This window comes from Stenella coeruleoalba (genome assembly GCF_951394435.1).
Source record: "Stenella coeruleoalba genome assembly, chromosome: 14".
Taxonomy (NCBI): Eukaryota; Metazoa; Chordata; class Mammalia; order Artiodactyla; family Delphinidae; genus Stenella; species Stenella coeruleoalba.
Window position 1 is genome coordinate 63144573 of NC_137160.1, and position 20311 is coordinate 63164883.

At 50.6% G+C, this 20311-nt stretch overlaps 1 protein-coding gene across 8 annotated transcripts in view; it reads left to right on the forward strand.

The window, feature by feature from the left end:
* HIRA (histone cell cycle regulator) overlaps nucleotides 1–20311 on the forward strand; it is a 106220-nt gene that overhangs the window by 50946 nt on the left and 34963 nt on the right. For 6 of the 8 annotated variants that reach the window (XM_079943303.1, XM_079943305.1, XM_079943306.1 and 3 more), the window contains 9 exons: nucleotides 3656–3860; nucleotides 4208–4312; nucleotides 5862–6010; nucleotides 7725–7886; nucleotides 8009–8067; nucleotides 8265–8370; nucleotides 9594–9716; nucleotides 10074–10240; nucleotides 11964–12052. In XM_079943303.1, the coding sequence (XP_079799429.1) occupies nucleotides 3656–3860; nucleotides 4208–4312; nucleotides 5862–6010; nucleotides 7725–7886; nucleotides 8009–8067; nucleotides 8265–8370; nucleotides 9594–9716; nucleotides 10074–10240; nucleotides 11964–12052 (1165 nt within the window). The remainder of the gene's footprint in view (nucleotides 1–3655; nucleotides 3861–4207; nucleotides 4313–5861; nucleotides 6011–7724; nucleotides 7887–8008; nucleotides 8068–8264; nucleotides 8371–9593; nucleotides 9717–10073; nucleotides 10241–11963; nucleotides 12053–20311) is intronic. The other 2 variants (XM_079943304.1, XM_079943307.1) reach the window with 1 other exon arrangement.

Here is a 20311-nt window from a genome sequence, read left to right on the forward strand (position 1 = left end):
TGATCCATGTGTTATTTAGAAATGTTGTTTAATCATGAAAGATGTGTGTTTTCTGACTTTCTGTTATTGATGTCTACTTTAATTCTGTTGTGGTCTTGAAGCATACTTTGTATGATTTCTGTTCTTTTATATTTGTTAGAGTATATTTTATGACCCAGAATATGGTCTATACTAGTGAATATTCCATGTGATCTTGAGAATAGTGTATATTCTGCTATTGATAAATGAAGTATTTTTTAAATGTCAATTAAATACAATGAATGATGGTACTGTTCAATTAATTATGTCCTCATTGATTTTCTGTCTGTTGGATCTGTTGATTACTGATAGAGGTATATGGAAATCTCCAGCTATAATAGTGGACTTGTCTAGTTCTTCTTCCAGTTCTATCAGTTTTTCCACATGTATTTTGACACACTCTGTTGTTAGATGTATGCATATTAAGGATTGCTATGTCTTCTTGGAAAATCGACCCTCTTATCATCATATAATGCCTGTCTTTATTCTTGATAATTTTCCTTACTCTGATGACTGCTTTGTCTGAGATTAATACAGCTACTCCAGCTTTCTTTTAATTAGTGTTAGTGTGGCATGTCCTTCTCCATCCCTTTTTTTAAAGAGTAGACTTATTTTTTTTGAACAGTTTAAGGTTCACAGCAAAATCGTACAGAAAGTACAGAGAGTTCTCATATACCCCTCTGCCTTAACTATTGACATCCCACATCTGAGTGATACATTGGTTACAACCAATAAAACTACACAGACACATCATTATCACCCAAAGTCTATAGTTTACATTAAGTGTTCACCTTTGGTGTTGTGCATTCTGTGGGTTTGGACAGTGTATAAGGACATGCATCTACCACCATAATGGTATCATACAAAATAGTTTCACTGACCTAACAATCCTCTGCACTCTGCCTGTTCATCCCTCTCTCCTCCCAACCGCTGGCAATAACTGATATTTTTTTTACTATTTCCATAGTTTTTTGTTTTCCAGAATGTCATATAGTTGGAACCAGCCTTTACTTTTAATTTATGTGTCTTTATATTTAAGCTGAGTTTCTTGTAGACAACATATATGTGGGTTTTCTTTTTCATTCTTTTTGTCAGTTTCTTTTAATTGGTATATTTGGAATATTTGTATTTAAAGTGATTATTGATATAGTGAATTAATATCTACCATATTCTTAACGATTTTGGTCTCCCCCTTTTTCTTCTGCCTTCTCTGGTTTTAATTGAGCATGTTTTGGTATGATTCCATTTTCTCTCTCTTATATTATCTCTTAGCATTATCTAAGAATATCTTAGATAGTAAGATAATGTGTCTCTTCCATTGTCTCTCTTAGCATGTCAACTGTACTGCTTTTTAAATTTTTTTTAGTGGTTGCCCTACAGTTTGAAATAAGCATTTATAACTAAATACACTTTCAAATAATGTTATAATGCTGAAGAGTAGTGCAGGTGCCTGTTAACAAAGTATTCCCAATTCTTTCTTTCCAAGACATATAACATTGCTACTGTTTATTTATTTCACTTATCATCCAATACATTGTTGCTGTTACTAGTTTGAACAAAAAGTTATCTTTTACTTGTGTGTGTGTGTGTGTGTGTGTGTGTGCGTGTGTGTGGCCTGTGGATTTTAGTTCCCCGACCAGGGATTTTTTTTATAATATGATTATGTTCTATTTTTTATTTCTTATTTAGAGAATGTGATTTGTTCTTTTTTTAAATTAATTAATTAATTAATTAATTTTGGCTGCACTGGGTCTTTGTTACGGTACTCGGGCTTCTCTAGTTGCAGTGCTTGAGCTCTAGAGCTCACGGGCTCAGTAGTTGTGGCACATGTGCTTATTGTGGTATGTGGGATCTTAGTTCCCCAACCAGGGATCAAACCCAGACCCCCTGCATTGGGAGCAAAGAGTCCTAACCACTGGACTGCCAGAGAATTCCCAAAAAGTTATCTTTTAATTAAGAATAAGACAAATAAAATTCTTACAGTACTTATTCTTTCTCTAGCACTTTCTTCATGCAGATCTGAGTTTTTGACCTGTATCATTTTCCTTCTCTCTGAAGAACTTCTTTTAACATTTCTTGCAAGGCAGTTCTGCTGCAACACATTTCCTCTAGTGTCTTTTTGTTGTTTTTGTCTGAGAAAACCTTTATTTCTCTTTCATTTTTTGAGATATAATTTCAGTGGGTACAGAATTCTAGGTTGGTGGGTTTGTTTTTAACACCTTATATGTTTCACTTAAGTCAGTTTTTGCTTGAACGGTTTCTGAAGAGAGGTCTGTTGTAACCTTTATTCTGTCCCTTATTAGCTGAAGTGTATTTTTCCCTCTGCTTCTCTCAAGAGTTTCTGTTTGTCTTTGGTTTGCTGCAGTTTATGTTATGTGTAGGTAGGTGTGGATTTTTTGATATTTATTCTACTTAGTGTTCTCTGAGCAGCTGAGATCTGTGGTTTGTTATCTTTCATTAATTTTGAAAAAGTCTTAGCTATTATTATTATTAAATTCTCTCTGCTTATATGATCCATCTGTTCTTGTGTGTAGTCCTGATTTTTCCATTAGAGCCCTTAACATATTAATAAGTTATTTAAAAATCCTGGCCTCATAATTCCAAAATTGCTGCCATGTCTGACTCTGGTTCTGATCCTGCTTCATCTCGAGACTGTTTCATTTTGGGTTTTTGTTTGATTTTGTTTTGTTTTGCCTTTTATCGTGTCTTGTAATTTTTGTTGAAACCTGGACATAATGTACTAAGTAATAGGAACTGGGGGTAAAAGGTCTTTAATGTGAGGTTTTGTTTACCTGGTAAGAATTAGGTCTTATTTACTGTCTCCTGAAGCTGCAGGTGTTAGAGGCTTCCATTTCTTCTGGTGTCTTTGCTTTTCTCTCCCTGTTTTCCTTGAGTTTCCCTAGAAACTCCTTGTTAAATGGAGTCTGTGTCTTGCAGTTCTCTTAGTTGTGATCTAGTGTTCTTATTACACAGGGGCCCTGTTGATTTTGTGGGGTATTGGGGAGGAGAAGCACTCTCTAGTCTCATGATTGTCTCCTGTGTTGTTGTTGGGCCAGAGTCCCTGGCCTATGACCTTCAAGAGAGTTTCTTAGTGCGTGTGGAGGGGGGCTAGGCTGGAGTTGGTTGATTGCCCTGCCCCCAGGTCACATCATACTCAGTAAAGTAGTTTTCCTTGGGGGAAGGCTTTTGTTAAGGAGAACAGGACGCTGGGTATGTTTCAGAGTGGTTGCTTTCCCCTTCCTCAGCCCAAAGCATATGGGAGGAGCCCTCCATTCCTGATCCCCACCCATGACAACTGGTGGAGCTCCTGGAGATAAAACTAACGCAAGTGTGGGTGCCCTCCTCCCTCCCTGGTGGGGGCTCCAGTCGGTTTTATGTCTTCGCCTTGTCTCCAGTTGTCAGGGCAGCTGTTTCTCTGGTGGGTCTAAGAAGAGTTGTTGGTGTACAGGTTTTCAGTTTTCCTCTTATTTTAAGAGTGAGAATGACGACTCCCAAGCAGTTTGCATCTTAGAGCAGAAACCAGAAGTCCTCTCCTACTTTTTTAATTTATTAACTTTTGGGGATGAGTATGGATTTTATTGATTATCATGAAACTAGTAGTCCTGTGGAAAAGCCACGGGTGTCTGTGTTTGTGCAGGTTGAAAGAGCAGAGCCTTGTGAAGGAGCTGCGGCCCCGGGATGTCCTGGAGAGCAGCAGTGACAGCGACGAGAAGGTCCCTGTGGCCAAGCCCTCCTCACTCTCCAAGCGGAAGCTGGAGCTCGAGGTGGAAACGGTGGAGAAGAAGAAGAAAGGGCGGCCTCGGAAGGACTCGCGGCTCATGCCCATGTCCCTGTCTGTGCAGGTGAGGCTGGCGGGCCGGTGCTGCCCCCGGCCCACCTCCTGAGCTCGGTGTGGGAGCCTGCATATGCCCTGGGGAAGAAGGGGGGCCCCGCGTGCCTCATCGGTGTGGGGAGAGCTGGCGTGGACACGTATACCTCCAGAACTGCCCCGACCCACCCAGAGTCCTTGAGCCCCTCCCTGGGGTCAGCTGCCTCGTCTCTGCAGTAGGGGTCTCTGTAGCGTTCATCTGCCCTCACAGAGGGTGGAAACACCCAGGTAGTAGGCCCAGCCTCACCTCTGGTGACTCACCTTTACCTGGCACTGCCCTCCAGTGCAGGGCAGGGCTCAGGGACATCTCTGCTCTTGCAGTCCCCAGCTGCCCTGACCGCAGAGAAGGACGCCGTGTGTTTGTCTGTCCCAGCAGCTGCGCTGAAGCTGCCCATGCCGGGCCCCCAGAGAGCCTTCACCCTGCAGGTGAGCAGACCTCCGCCTCCCTCCCTCCCAAGCCTGCACATTCTTTTTGTCCGCCTGCCCACCCCCACCCCCTGGGGGCTGTAAACCCTGAATTGTCACAGACTTGGGGCTGCTTTCAAGTGGCTCTCTATCACCTTCTGGGGGAAGTTGTGGCTGAGCAGAGCAGCCACCCAATCTTAACAAGAAGGCTGGCCTCTTCTCTGGGACCCCTCACTTCCCCAGCCCCCACGCCTCTCCTCCATGGCTTTACCCTCCATCTTCTGGGTGCCCAGCTCCTTCAAGACCTGTCCCAGGTGTTCCTTCTCCTGGAAGCCTCCTCGATCTCCACTCTTGGCCGTGGGCTCAGCCCATGGGACCGTGTGGCACTGGTCTGTCTCTTGACCAGCCTGCTGGCCTGTCCACTTCCCAGTGCCCAGCGTGGGGTCATCATCAGGGCCTTTCAAGGTCTCGAGTGGAATCTTCTAACTACGGGCTTGTTCAAAACACAGATCTACAGCAAGTAGTCCTTTATCCCCAGAGGCCCTCTGGCCGCTCAGCCCAGCACCCGTACCAGGCCTTGCACGCACCGTCATCTCCCACCCTCTATACCTCAGCTCAGGTTCATGTCCTCGGGAAACCCTTTAGAACCCCACATGCAGGTGGGCTGCACGCTGCCCCAGCCCAGGCTGCCCCTCAGGGCTGCCAGGGGGCAGGTGGACAGGTCCTTCTGGATCTAAGGGTGGGGTCCCCTGGTTCTTCTTGCACAAATCCCCCTCCCAAACTCAGCCGGCCCCCATCACCCCAGGGCCTTCCTTGCAGAGTGCTGTGTGGGGCTGTTCTTGGTTTCTGGGGGCCCAGCCCCCAGCCACAGCCGACCCTCCACCCCAGCTCACACACTGTGTGGCCACACAAGTACGAACCGCTCACCTAGGTCCCACGTTGGGTATCTGCCTGTCTGCTCCCCAGACACAAAACACGAGGCTGAGCCCGTGTGGAGCTGGTGCTGAACTGCACACGTCTCCCCACGCTTTTCTGGGGACACTCCTATCAGTGACACTGGGCTCCAGTGTGCATGCCAAGGTGCACTGCCAAGGAGCTGGAGGGCCTAAGGGCTTTCCAGACCTTTCCTCCAAGTGCCGACACAGCCTCTGTTCTGGCCAAACCTGACAGTCTTTGAAGATCCTTCAGTTAGGAGTCAGGAGACCCATGTCCCCCCGAGCGGGCTGGGGTCCTTCTGTGCCGTGTTCTCTTGGCCGGTTGCTTGCCTTCTCTGCATCCTCCCTTGTGAGAGGAGGTGGTGGGATCCGGAGGCTTCGAGGTCTTTAGCTGTGACACCAATTCTCTGCTCCACTGCACAGAGGACAAGGTGGACACCAGCTCCTGGGACTTGCCCTGCCCTGGGGGCTGCACGTTGGGACCTCTGGCCCCCTGTCCTGCCCTGTGACCACCCCACCCCCAGCCTGCTGTTGGCCGGCAGCTCTGTTCCACCCTTGCGTGTCCTTCCCTCTGTCCGTGGCCCACGTCTGAGGCCACTGCTGCTGAAAACGTTCTGTTTGCTTCTCTCCCCCAGGTGAGCTCCGACCCCTCCATGTACATCGAGGTGGAGAACGAGGTGACGGCCGTGGGGGGCATAAAGCTGAGCCGCCTGAAGTGCAGCCGGGAAGGGAAGGAGTGGGAGACGGTGCTCACCAGCCGGATCCTCACCGCTGCCGGCAGCTGGTAAGAGCAGGGGTCTCCACCCCACTGGCATTTAACGTAAAGCAAGACCCCGCACTGCGCTGTGGGGTACTGGGCTGTCCTGGGAGGTGGCCTGTCTGAGGGAGGCCTACGCCTAGCCTCGCTCGGGACTGAGCTGGTGCCTGAGTCATCCGAGTCCCTGGGGCACCCCATGAAGGTGGCACCATCACCCCCGTGTTACAGGAGAGGAAACTGAGTACTGGAGGGTCACCTAAGCCCCCTGGGCATTTTAGTCAGATTCCTGAAGTCTCCATTTCCAGGCCGAGCTCTGCCTGCCTCTCTCTGACCTTGACTGGCCTTTTCTCTGGACCCCAGGTTTTCATCCAAGGAAGTCAGCATGGACTTCTGACTGTCCTCAGAGTCCCAAGGCCAGCCCTTTCCAGATCTGCCCTTTTGGGGGAGACCTGAATTCGGTGGTCAGTCACCCAGTGTCTTTCCACCACCCCTGGAGGTGGCCCCGCACATGCTCCATCTGGAAAGAGGACCCGGGGACATATGGCCCCAGTCGGGATTGTGTGCTCAGTACCCCTACGAGGGTCTTACAAAGCTTTCAGCTTAGATTTGGTCGTTTTCATTAGGCCCGGAATCCTTTATCATGAGGCTGCATGTGAAACACTCTCACCAATGTCTGTGACCCTGGCCCTGAGCGAGCCAGGTGCTGGGCCTGGACGGAACCACCGTTTTGTTCCTCCCTCCGTCCCCTGGGGCTCCCCCTTCGTCCCTGGTCCCAAGGCAGTTGGCACGCCCCAGCTGGGGGCCAGGTGTGTCAGCACAGCCTCCCCATGTGACCTAGAGGCTGCTGGAGAGTCCGGCCAAGCGGCCAGCCAGGCCCCAGCCCAGCGTGCAGACTTGCCCCCGGCACCGCAGCTCCAGAGGTTCGGCATCCCTGGCAGCGGGCTTGCTGCAGGTGCGCCCTGACCACAGGGACGAGCAGACAGAACACAGGGACTCTTCCTTGGCTGACCTCGCTGTGAGCTGGCTGCCCGTGCAGACTGTAGGCGCCGGCTGGCGGCCCAGAAGTGATTTGGAGCAGGGTTCCAGTGGGCTGCTGGGCCGGACCTTGCTGTGCTGGCTGCACGCCTACTCCCACTGCCTGGGGTCTGAGGCTCTGGCCTCACTCTAGCCTTGCTCTCACCCCAGGAGACCCCACTAGGAAGGCAGAGCCTGCTTGTGCCGGGCAGAGCCAAGGGGCCTAGTGGGTGCTCAGAGGAGAGACACGAGACTGCGCCGATACACGCGTGGTGAAGCCTTCCTCGCTCAGGGAGCGACATGTCTCTCCCATCCCGGTCTCGAAGGCCTTCTGAGCACAGCTGGGCGCCCCCTGTGGGAGATGCACCCTGTCGTCCCCACACTCCCCCCGGCCTGTCTGGGCAGAGGCCTCCCAGGGCCCCTCTGGCTGGTCTCAGCTACGAGTCTGTCGGGGGGGGGGGGGGGGGTGCTCTGCAGCTGCTCCCGAGCAGTGAGGTCTGCTTCCTGGCTCACTGTCAGGGCCGCTGGTCCTCGGGCATGTGCTCCCTGGGGGCAGTTCCGTGTGAGTCCAGAAAAGCCTGAGCCACCACATGGGGGAGAGGACTCCATCTCCAGGCAGAGGTCTCCAGTAGGCACCATCAGCTCTGCCGCCCACCTGGCTCTGTCCCTGCATCTCGGGGCCACCAGAGCTCCCAGCCCCCCTGATGCCAGCCCCCTGCTCCCCCAGTGACGTGGTGTGTGTCGCCTGTGAAAAGCGGATGCTGTCCGTGTTCTCCACCTGTGGTCGACGCCTCCTCCCTCCCATCCTGCTGCCATCCCCGATCTCCACCCTGCACTGCACTGGCTCCTACGTCATGGCCCTCACCGCCACAGCCACGCTGTCCGTCTGGTGAGAGGCAGGGCGGGAGCGGCTGTGCGGGTGCCCCTTGCTTCAGGGAGGGTCGCCCCCCCCCCACCGGCACACAGGCCCTCGGGCCCGGCTGGAGGGTGAGCTGCTCCTCTCTCCCCCAGGGATGTGCACAGGCAGATAGTGGTGGTGAAGGAAGAGTCCCTACACTCCATCTTGGCAGGTGAGCTTGGCCGGGGGCTGCCCCATCCCTGGGGTGGGATTGGGGGCGGGCAGCTCAAGTCCAGGTCTGGCACAAAGGGCTCTGCTCAACTGAGATGGAGAGCAGACTCTGGGGTCCCTTCTGCATGGCTAGAGCTGCGGGAGCCATGGCGCCCGCTGACGGGAATACGCTGGAACCCCTTCTTGGTGTCTCCCTAGGAAGTGACATGACGGTGTCACAGATCTTGCTGACGCAGCATGGAATCCCCGTGATGAACCTGTCGGACGGGAAGGCCTACTGCTTCAACCCATCACTGTCTGCGTGGTAAGCACGCCGCCCTGAGCCCTGCCCCATGGAGGGTCCATCTGAGCCAGAACCCAGCACAGCCAGCAAGGGCCCTGCCTGGCCCGCTTCTCCTGGGAGTCTGGCCAGAGTGGAGGCCACAGTGCAGCCCCCATCCCTGCCGGCCCCCTGCCTCTCTGCCCTCAGACCCGTGCACAGGGACGCTGTCCTTCCCCTCCACTGTTCCCCGGGGGTCACTTTGTCTGGAGCAGACATTTGAACTTTTATGGTTGTCGATGAGTAGTTCCAGCCTGGCCTCGTAGGTGCCGTCAGCTTCACGGCAGCCTCATCCAACCCTGCTGTTTTTGTAACTTAGTCGGAGCCAAGGGACACTTCCGACTGCCTTGGTGCATTAGTGGGGCTGCACTGTCACTCACCACGTGTGAGGTCTGTACCTTTGCTCTGTCCATTTTGGAGTCCTTTTCTATATTTGTAAAACCTCTTTTTTTTTTTTTCTGCCGCACTGCATGTCTCACGGATCTTAGCTCCCCAACTAGGGATCGAACCTGGGCCCCCTGCATAGGAAACATGGAGTCCTAAGCAGGGAAGTACCTGTAGAACTTCTTTGTACATCAGAGATCTTAACCCAGAGTTAGGAATGGTGTACCTCGTGTACCAGCCAATCAGAAGTTTTCTCTTGCCTGCACCTTGCTCCTTCAGGCCCAAGTGTGCCACCATCCAGCCTGTCTCTGTTAAGGGTTGCCGGACACAAGTTTATCCTCAGACTGAGATCTCTTTCTTGAGTTAAAAAAAAAAAAAGCAGCAACCCTCAAAATCCCCACTCCCTTCTCCTCCAAATTGCAAAATATCGTGTATTGTATGTGATTGGTATAATAATGGAAACAAGCTGGTTATTTGAGAAGGGAAATGTGGACTCTGTAGGCACCAGGCTGTTTTTAAATTGTGTGAAGGGTCCAGAGAATGTGAAGCGCTGATGCCTGGGGTGCTGTGTGAGCTCTGGGAGGCTGGACGCCGGGACTCCTCAGCTGCTTCCGAGGGCCGCAGCACATGGGCTCCCAGACAGACTAGCATCCCAGGCATACTCGCCCCCTGCCCCCAGGACCTAAGACCCAGGGCCAGAGTGTCCGAGTAAGGAGGCCCCACATGGGCATACAGGGACCTCGGCTCCCTCAGTGCCCCTTGCCGCCTGCCTCTGCTGGGCCTCCTGGTTTCCCTGAGTTCTGCTCCTGCCTTTGCCTCCCCAGGAACCTGGTTTCTGACAAGCAGGACTCCCTGGCCCAGTGTGCAGACTTCAGGAGCAGCCTGCCACCCCAGGACGCCATGCTGTGCTCGGGACCCTTAGCCATAGTCCAGGGCCGCGCCTCCACGTAGGTGACCCGGGTGCAGGGGAGGCATCCGGCTGGCTGTGTGGACGTGGTCCCTCCGAGGCCTGCCTTCTGACTGCCTGAGCCCAGCGGCACTCACAGGGCTGGGCTGGGGCTGCCGAGGGCTGGGAGCCACAGTGAGCACTGTCTCAGGGTGCAGGGTCACAGCTCTGTCACTTCAAGACCTGGGCGGCAGTCTGAGGGGCTGCAAGTCATGGATCCCCATGTTGGGCTGCACTTTGGGTGGGGGCCTGGGCTGCTGGCCTGTCCCCTCGGGGGCTAGATGGGAGGTGCAGAACAGCAGGACCTGGGGGCGGTTGGGCTGCCGTGGAGTCTGATATCTGCCCCTCCCCACCCCAGCAGCTCAGGGAGACAGGCAGCCCGGCTCTTCTCCGTGCCTCACATGGTGCAGCAGGAGACCACCCTGGCCTACCTGGAGAGCCAGGTCGCTGCAGCGCTCACCCTGCGCTCCAGCCACGAGTACCGCCACTGGCTTCTCCTCTACGTGCGATACCTCGTGAACGAAGGTGAGCTTCCCGGTGGTCCTTCTGTCCTCCCGGGCCCCACTCAGTCCCCGTCCCAACGGGACCCTCCCGAGGGCCCGAGTGTCAGGGCCCAGGTGCAGCAGCCTGGGCTCTGTCCTCCCTCCCGGCTTCCCGTGGTTGCCCCCTGGGGCCCTGCCCTCCCGCTCCCAAGTCAGTGAGGTGGGCAGCTCAGCAGGTGTCCCGCCCCACCACGGGCTGAACCGAGCAGCCCCTGAGGCCACAAGGATTGGCGGCAGGAGGGTGTGGGGGCAGAGGACTCACAGACACAGGCTCAGCTCCCCCTGACCTCGTTGCCCCCTCAGAGCATCAGTGGGCTTGTACCTCTCTTTCTCCTGCCTGGAAGGGCCAGCTTGCTTTCCAGCACCTCCCTTCGGCCCTCCAGCCCAGCTTTCCCCACCAGGGCTCTTACACCCATGTCCCCGTCCCAGGATCCCCCTCCTTGCCCCGCCCCACTCCTCCTGTGGGTCAGCAGACAGCAGGGTGTTGGAAGACGTGACCTCCCACAGCCTCTTGACTCCCTGTGAGGCAGGCGTGGGCTCCGGCCTTGCCAGCTTCCCTCCGCTTGAGCTTGGCCTCCAGGGCCGTGGCCTGGGGATGGCCCTCCCCAGTTCTCCCTGTGTCACCACACAGCCTGGGCCTGGTCACGGAGCCGGCACCCCCACACCCTCTCCTGCCTTTCTTGCTTTGCTTTCAACTCCTCCCCTGTTTTGTTCATGATTTAGAGAAAACAAATTAAGTACGGAAAAGACAGAAAAACTTGCCCGACCTCTATGGGTATAACTCGCAGAATTCGCTCGTCATGTTGCCAGACCCCTCCCCCACAGACCCCAGGGATGAGTTCAGTATGGACTCATCCCACCCAGACTTAATAAACACTCGGTGTTCCTGCAACCTTGTGCCTCTGCCGGGCACTCAGGTCACGTGTGGCCTCACCCCCGTACCCCCGGAAAGCCTGCCTCCGGCTCCTCTCTGGTTTCCTCCATCCTGGGTTTCAATTCACTGGGGCTGCCCCTGTAGGGGACACCTCACCTCCACCGCTTACTTCTCTTTCTCCATCTTCACGCGCCTATGGCCCAGGGCCCGCACAACTCCCCTACCCTCTCTGTCCCTCCTTCCTCCCCGCGGGGAGGAGGACTCGAGCTTCACAGGGACACCAGCTCTCCTCTAAGCATCCTCAGGTTCCACCCTCATCACTGGCTGATTTCCTCCATTCCCTGTGGCCTCGGCTGCCCCCGATTCTGCCTCCAGTGTGGCTGGCGCTCCCCCCCGGCTGTGCCATAGCCCCAACTCCTCCTCCGTCTCCTCCGCCCAAATTCATTCCCACGCCCATCTTCTCCCGAAGGACACCACCTGACCCTGCGCATCTGCCCCCACCTCCTCTCCAGTAGGCCCCCTCAGCCCACTCCCCTCCTCCCACAGCCCCCACATTCTCCACCCCCTTGGGGGGTCTGTCCCAGAGCTTCCACGTCTCGTTTTCCCTGGCCCAGCACACAGCAGCCACTGCGTGTGTTTCCCGGGATTGGGGGGGTGAGTCAGAGCCTCTGCTATGGCCTCTGAGCGCTGAACTGAGACAAGGAGGCAACAAAGTGAGTGTTTGTTCTTTCTGCTTTGATGTACACAACAACTTAGCCTGTTCTTGACTTTATTTCTTTTTTTAATGTGTTCCTATTTCTGTTTTGTTTTGTTTTTTGTTTTCTGTAATTAGGGTTTGAATACCGACTCCGAGAAATATGCAAGGACTTACTGGGGCCTGTTCACTCCTCCACTGGAAGCCAATGGGAGTCAACAGTAGTGGTAAGTGCCACTTTCCTTTTTGCCACAAGAAATCTCTCCTGAAAAGTAAAGGTGGAAATTGAAAAGTAAGCCAAAGTGCTTTGAAATTCTTCCCTGTTACACTCTTCCAGCACACTGCCGGCATCAGAGAGAGGGCGAGTTGCCAGCCCACCCACCCTGGCAGGAGCCCTTGGCATCAGGGGCTGAGGGAGCGTCCACTCAGCCACATGCCTGTGCTGGGAAAGCTGCCTGCCGGGGGCTGTGGATTTGTTAGTAGTGAGGCTCATAGTCCGGTCAGGAGGCAGACGTGAGCGAGTAAGCAGTTCAGTCAACAGAGCGATGACGGGTGTGCCTGGGAGAATGCGGCGGGGAGACCTCGGAAGAGGACTTTCAGGATGAAACCCCAGGACAGGAATGAGCCTGCTCCATGGAGACCGGGGAATGTGCTGGTAGAGGTGACAGAAGTGCAGAGGGCTTGGCCCATGGAGGCCGCTGTGGTTGGAACATCGTTGGCAGAGGAGAGGGTGTGACGTGAGTCCAGAGAGGGCAGGAGGTGGATCCCTGGGACCTTGTGAGGAGCTGGGGTTTAGTCTGGGGCAGCGGGAGCCGGCAGAGGAGTTGGCGCTGATGTAGCAGAGCAATCAGGACAAGGCAGACCTGGCAGTAGCTGAAGACAACTTGGATCCATGTGGCAGCCACAGAGAAGGGAGAGGAAGCAGATTCAAGATGTATTTTGGAGGCAAAACCTACAAGACTGGGCGGGTGGGTGGTTGGATGTGGAGCAGGTGAGGGAAAGAGAATAATGAACATAATGAAATTGCACAGGTGAGACTGTGGCTCACACAAGTGGGTAGAGTGCATTGATCGACTTGGGCAAGGAACAGGTTGACAGGGAACTGGGGGCACGGTTCACGCCACTGCTTCACTCAACCGTTGGGCAGCTGCCGGTGGAGCCCCACTCTGGCCAGGTGTAGCTCGGCAGCCGGCTGCAGCGAGCAAGGCTCAGGGGCCCCGCCTTCATGGGGACAGAGGCAGATTGGAGACAAATGAGCAAGTACATGTAATGTGTTGACGGGGATGGGTCCTGTGAACACCAATGAAGAGGGCAGGGGTGCGGAGTGCTGATGGGGTGCTGTTTTACATCCAGTGATCGAGGAAGCACTGACTGATTGATAGAGATCAGAGGAGGTAAGGGAGGAAGCCCCGCAGATATCTGGGGGAAGAACATCCAGGCAGAGGGAAGAGTGAGGACAAAGGCCGTGAGGTATGAGGGCTCGAGTGTAAAAGGAGCAGCTGAGCAGAGGTGATGGGAGGGTAAAAGAGGTGAAAGATTGGAGGGTTAGTCCTGGGAGGACTCTGGAGGTCTTGGTGTGTACTTGGCCTCCATTTTTTATTTTGTTGCTGTAGATGTTAATTTAGTTGGTTACTAGAATCCTAAATTCAAAATCAATTCTCTTTAGAGTTTTGAAGGTATTGTGCCACAGACTTTTAGCATTTGCTGCTGTTGCTAAAACTGCCGCCAGTCCGATTTCCATTGCTTTGTAAGTTCTTTCGGGATCCTGCCTTGGTGCTTTCAAGTCTCACAAAGCTCTCGGTCTATGTCTTTCATTCATTCTGTGGACTTTACTTAGAGGCTGTCTTTGGTTATAGCTTCCCTTTCATTTCCCTCATCATCAGAGAGATAGCATGTCCTCCCTTCTGCTCCATCATTTTTTATAGTTCTAATTCTCCTTGAAATTTTCATTTTAGTCTTTTGAGCACAGTAAGCTTAGTTATTTTATTTTAAAATTGCATGTCTGATAGTCCTAGTATCAGGAGCCCTTGTGGGTCTGTCTCTATTGCCTATAAATGTTTCTACTGGTTCTCGTTCACGTTATTATCTCCTCAAGTGCCTGGTTATTTTCAGCTGTCTGCTGGACATGGTATTTGAAAAATTGCTTGTAGAAATGGCTTGAACCTCAGGTGATGTGGCTTTTGCACAGGGCATTTTATTTGCTTTGGTGCCAGCTCTTAAGGCACCCGCTCTGCAGGGTCTCAACCCGGTCGGGATGGAGGTTTTCCAGGCTGCCTGGGGACTTCTCAGAGCTGGGCACTGGCTGGTGCAGGGGCTGGTTTCCTTCCAGTTTACCCTTATTCTAGGGTCGGGTCATCCCTTGGGGATACCAGCACAAAGAAGAGGTGGTTTACCAGGGACCCCCACCTTTCATGGGCCTTAGGCCCCTGCTTTGGTCCCCTGGGCTCTCAACTCTGACAGAAGCCCACTCAGCCTCTTCCTGATCAGTACATGTTCCCAAGGCCAAGGTGTCCCTCTGAATTCCTGCCTTCCCCCACCCCGGCTCAGTCCTTCACCCCAGCACATTAGCTCCTGGAGTTCTGCTTCTGCTTAACCAGCTTTGTCCCCTGTCCTCAACAGGAAGGGTGTTCGGAATTACCTGCAGTAGTCGAGCTGTTTCCCAGCACACCTCACCTCTGGGGAAGCCTGACAGGCCATCTGCTTACAGGGTGGGGGAGCACGTGTCTGACAAAGCCCTACCCTTGGCCGGGTTGTGGGACCTCACTCTGTGCCCAACTGCCACTCTGGGGGCCTGAGCCCAAGACGTTAGCCCAAGCTCTACATAGAGGTTCTCTGTCTCAGCCTGAAGGTGGGCACTCTAGGCCAAGGTGGGGCAGGGAGCACAGGCAGGCCACCGGTTACCAGCCATGCACCCTCCTCTCCCCCTCCTTCCTGCTGTTCTTGCTGACCCCAAGCTTTGTCCAGGAGAGCCTGTGGCTCCCTTCCCAGGAGCACCATCAGTGCAATGCTACCTGCTTTTTACCTCTGCCAACTGCCTAAAACCACTGGTCTGCTCGGGGTCCCAGTATCCATGACAAATGCTTTCAACTGCAGGTAAATGATACCCTGTCTAGTGGTGGCTGAAGTAGTTTTATTCTATCCTCCAAAACAAGTCCTTTGGAGTTAAGTGGAGGTCTGTATCTCTGTGATTCTGTTGGCCTCTCCCTCATGTCATAAGATGGCTTTCATGTCCAGTTGAAGGAAGGAAGCCAGTACCAGTAGCATCCACCCTCTTAAAAGGAAAGCCAGCCTATGCCTCACAGCAGCCAGTAGACCACTTGGACACCCCCACTGGGAGGGAGGTCAGGAAGGCAAGCTGTGAAGACTATGGCGGGGAAGTCTTGGAGCAGGTCTGGACAGAGCCAATTCCTGCTGTCTGCCACATCCCCTTCTGGCCTCAGCGCTCTTCTGAATTTATGCTTTTTTTTTTTTAATACGTCTTTATTGGAGTATAATTGCTTCACAATACTGTGTTAGTTTGTGTTGTACAACAAAGTGAATCAGCTATATGTATACATATATCCCCATATCCCCTCCCTCTTGAGCCTCCCTCCCACCCTCCCGATCCCATCCCTCTAGGTGGTCACAAAGCACCAAACTGATCTCCCTGTGCTATGCCGCTGCTTCCCACTAGCTATCTGTTTTACATTTGGTAGTGTGTATATGTCGATGCTAGTCTCACTTCCCCTCCCCGCCCTGTGTCCTCAAGTCCATTCTCTATGTCTGCATCTTTATTCCTGCCCTGTCACTACGTTCATCAGTACCATTTTTTTTTTTTTTTTAGATTCCATATATATGTGTTAGCGTACGGTATTTGTTTTTCTCTTTCTGACTTACTTCACTCTGTAGGACAGACTCTAGGTCCATCCACCTCACTACAAATAACTCAATTTCATTTCTTTTTATGGCTGAGTAATATTCCATTGTATATATGTGCCACATCTTCTTTATCCATTCATCTGTCAGTGGGCATTTAGGTTGCTTCCATGTCCTGGCTATTGTAAATAGTGCTGCAATGAACATTGTGGTACATGTCTCTTTTTGAATTATGGTTTTCTCAGGGTATATGCCCAGTAGTGGGATTGCTGGGTCATATGGAAGTTCTATGTTTAGTTTTTTAAGGAACCTCCGTACTGTTCTCCATAGTAGCTGTATCAATTTACATTCCCACCAATGGTGCAGGAGGGTTTCCTTTTCACCATACCCTTTCCAGCATTTATTGTTTCTAGATTTTTTGATAATGGCCATTCTGACTGGCATTGAGGTGATACCTCATTGTAGTTTTGATTTGTATTTCACTAATAATTAAGTGATGTTGAGCATCTTTTCATGTGCCTCTTGGCCATCTGTATGTCTTCTTTGGTGAAATGTCTATTTAGGTCTTCCGTCCATTTTTTTTTTTTTAATTTATTTTATTTTTGGCTGCATTGGGTCTTCATTGCTGCGCACGGGCTTTCTGTAGTTGCGGTCATCGGGGGCTACTCTTTGTTGCAGTGTGCAGGCTTCTCAGTGTAGTGACTTCTCTCATTGCAGAGCACAGGCTGTAGGCACGCGGGCTTCAGTAATTGTAGCACATAGGCTCAGTAGTTGTGGCACACGGGCTTAGTTGCTCCGCAGCATGTAGGATCTTCCCGGACCAGGGCTCGAACCCGTGTCCCCTGCATTGGCAGGCGGATTCTTAACCACTGTGCCACCAGGGAAGCCCTTCTGCCCATTTTTTAATTGGGTTGTTCGTTTTTTTGATACTGAGCTCCTTACTGTCTCTTCATCTTGATATGGGGAGCAGAGGGGGTGAATTGAGTATGAGCCCTCTGCCTTCTTGTTGAGTTTCTTTGTGAACACTCTCATGGTGAGAATTGGCCATTCAAGTGAAACTGGTCCTCAGGATGGCTGGGAAATGGAGCTGGGGATGGAGCGTGCTGCCAACGAGCAATGCTGACTCTAGATTTAAGAGCCACTTGTATTTCCTGTTGAAATATGTTGGTGTCATTTGTTTTTCTTTTTGGTTTGTAGGAATTCTTTATATTTTGGGAAACTTTGTGATATGAGCTGCCAGTGCATCTCAGGGGACCCCCAAAATCCAGGTCTCTTTCCCTCAAAGATCACGGTTCAGTGTGTACAGGAGGGAGACAGTAAGCAGAGGGTTGGGCACTAAGCAGCCGTCCTTCAGGTGCGTGCGTGGCTGCCGGCCTCTGAATCCCCAGCCGGACCCTGCTCTTGGGAAGCCTCCGTCTGCCAGGGTCTTCAGTGTAGGACCTGTGACACTGACCTGAGAAGTGGTGATGAGCTGTGTCCAGGCTGGTGCCTGAAACACAGCACCATCCATTTCTGAGAGCCCAGGCTGGGAGGTGGTACTGGTGGCTATTGGTATTGATACCAGCCACACCAGCCTTCCAGCCAGAGGGCACATCCTCTGTCTGGTAGTTTGCCCCTGGTGCCACAGGCAGACAGAATGTTTTGCTTTGCTTATAGCAGTTTATTTCATTCCCTTTCATTTTTTTAAATAGCGCTTTTCAGGTTTTTTTATTTTAAATTCATTTTGAATGATAATGTAGCCACATACTTCAAAAATTAAAAGGTACAGTAGTTTTGAAATAAGTTTTGAAATCAGGAAGTACGAGACTGCACATCATCTTTTCCAAGATTCATATGGCTATTTGGGGTCCCTTGGGATTCCATAAGAATTGTAGGATGGATTTTTCTATTTCTGTGAAAAATGCCGGTAGGATATTGATAGGGAGTGCATTAAATCTATAGATTGCTTTTGGTATTATTGACATCTTAACCATATTAATAAGTCTCCCAGTCCATGAACAAGGGATGTCTTTCCATTTATTTATATCTTCTTTAATTTCTTTCAGCAACATTTTTTAGTTTTCAGTATACTAGTCTTTCGCCTCCTTGGTTAAGTTTATTCCTAAGTATTTTGTTCTTTTGGAGCTTACTGCAAATGGAATTGTTTTCTTAATTTCTTTTCCAGATTGTTGGTTGTCAGTATATAAAAACGCAGCTGATTTTTGTGTGTTGATTTCATATTCTGCACACTTGCTGTATCCATTTATTAGTTCTAACGGGTTTTTTTGCGGAATCTTTAGGGTTTTCTACATATAAGATTATGTTGTCTGCAAACAAATAAGTTTACTTCTTCCTTTCAAATTTGGGTGTCTTTTATTTCGTTTTCTTGCCTCATTGTTCTGACTAGGACTTTTTAGTATTATGTTGAATAGAAGTGAAAATGGGGCATCCTTGCCTTGTTCCTGACCTTAGAGCAAAAGCTTTAAGTCTTTTAACACTGAGTATGATACTAGCTGTGGGCTTTTCATATGTGACCTTAATTTTACTGAGATAGTTTCCTTCTATTACCAGTTTTTAGTAGTGAAGGAGTGTTGAATTTTGTCAAATGCTTTTTCTGCATCAATTGAGATGATCTTCTGGGATTTTTTTTTCTTCATTTTATTAATGTGGTGTATTACATTGATTGATTTTAGTTTCTTAAACCACCCTTGCATTCCAGGAGTAAATCACACTTAGTCATAGTATATAATCCTTTCCATTTGCTGTTAAATTCTGTTCGCTAGTACCAGTACTGGTACCAGTCTGCAGCCTGTTAAAAACCAGGTCGCACAGCAGGAGATGAGTGGCGGGCAAGCGAGTGAAGCTTCATCTGCTGCTCCCCATCACTCCCCATCGCTCACATTACTTCCTGAATCATCGCTCGCATTACTGCCTGAACCATCCCCCGCATTACTGCCTGAACCATCCCCCCATCACTCCCATTACCACCTGAACCGTTGCTTGCATTACCACCTGAACCATCCCCCCCATCATTTGCATTACCGCCTGAACCATCTCCCCCATCACTTGCATTACTGCCTGAACAATCTCCCCCATCATTCGCATTACCTCCTGAACCATCGCTCACACTACCGCCTGAACCATCCTCCCCATCACTCCCATTACCTTCCTGAACCATTGCTTGCATTGCCTCCTGAACCGTCACTCCCATCACTCCCATTACCACCTGAACCATCCCCCCATCACTTGCATTACCACCTGAACCATCTCCTGCATCACTTGCATTACCGCCTGAACCATGCCCTCCACCACCACTCGCATTACTTCCTGAACCATTGCTTGCATTACCACCTTGAACCATCCCCCCCATCACCCACATTACTTCCTGAACCATCTTCCCCCATCACTTGCATTACCACCTGAACCATCCCCCCATCACTCGGATTACTTCCTGAACCACTGCTCGCACTACCGCCTGAACCATCTCCCGCCTCCAACCCCCAGCCCATGGAAAAATTGTCTTCCACGAAACCGGTCCCTGGTGCCAAAAAGGTTGGGGACCACTGCACTAGTATTTTGTTCAGGACTCATCAGTGTTCACAAGGGACATTGGACTATTTGCTTTCCTTGTAGTGTCTTTGTCTGGCTTTCATGTCAGGATAATGCTGGTCTCATACAATGAATCTAAACATGTTCTCTTCTCTTCAGTTTTTTGAAAGAGTATGTGGAGGATTGTTCTTCATTCTTCTTTAAATTTTTGGTAAAATTCACCAGTGAAGCCATCTGGTCAGTCCTGGGCTTTTCTTTGTTGGGAGGTTTTTGATTACTGATTCAGTCTCCTTGTTACTTATAGGTCTGTTCACATTTGCTATTTCTTCATGATTCAGTCTTGGTAAGCTGTGTATTTCTAGGAAGTTGTCCATTTTATCTAGGTCATCCGATTTGTTGGTGTACAGTTGTTCATAGTATTCTCTTATTTATACTCCTTTTATTTTTGTGGCATCAGTTGCAATGTCCCTATTTCACTTCTGATTTTCATTATTTGAGTCTTCTGTTTTTCTTAGTCCATGTAGCTAAATGCTTGTCAATTTTGATGATCTTTTCAAGGAATTCATTTTTGGTTTTATTATTTTCTCTATAGTTTTTCTGTTCTCCATTTTACTTATTTTCTGATATGTATGATTTTCTTCTGCTTGTTGGGTTTAGTTTGCTTTTATTTTTCTAGTTTTGTTAAATGCAATGTTCTGTTATTGATTTGATTTGTGAATCTTTCTTTGTAGATTTTTATAGCTATAAATTTCTCTCTAGCCAGTGCTTTTGCTGCATTCCAGTATGTTGTGTTTTCATTTTCATTTGTCCCTAGATATTTTTAAATTTCCCTTGTAATTTCTTCTTTGAATCATTGATTGTTTAACAGTGTGTTAATTTCCACATATTTGTGTGTGTTCCAGTTTTTCTTCTGCTGTTGATTTCTAGTTTCATTCCATTGTGATTGGAAAAGACACTTTTATGATTCAGTCTTTTTAAGCTTATTGAGACTTGTTTTGGTCTGTCCTGGTGAGTGTTACACACGCACTTGAGAAAAATGTATATTCTGCTCTTGTTGTGTGGAGTGTTCTGCATATGTGTGCTTTAGGTCCAGTTGGTCTATA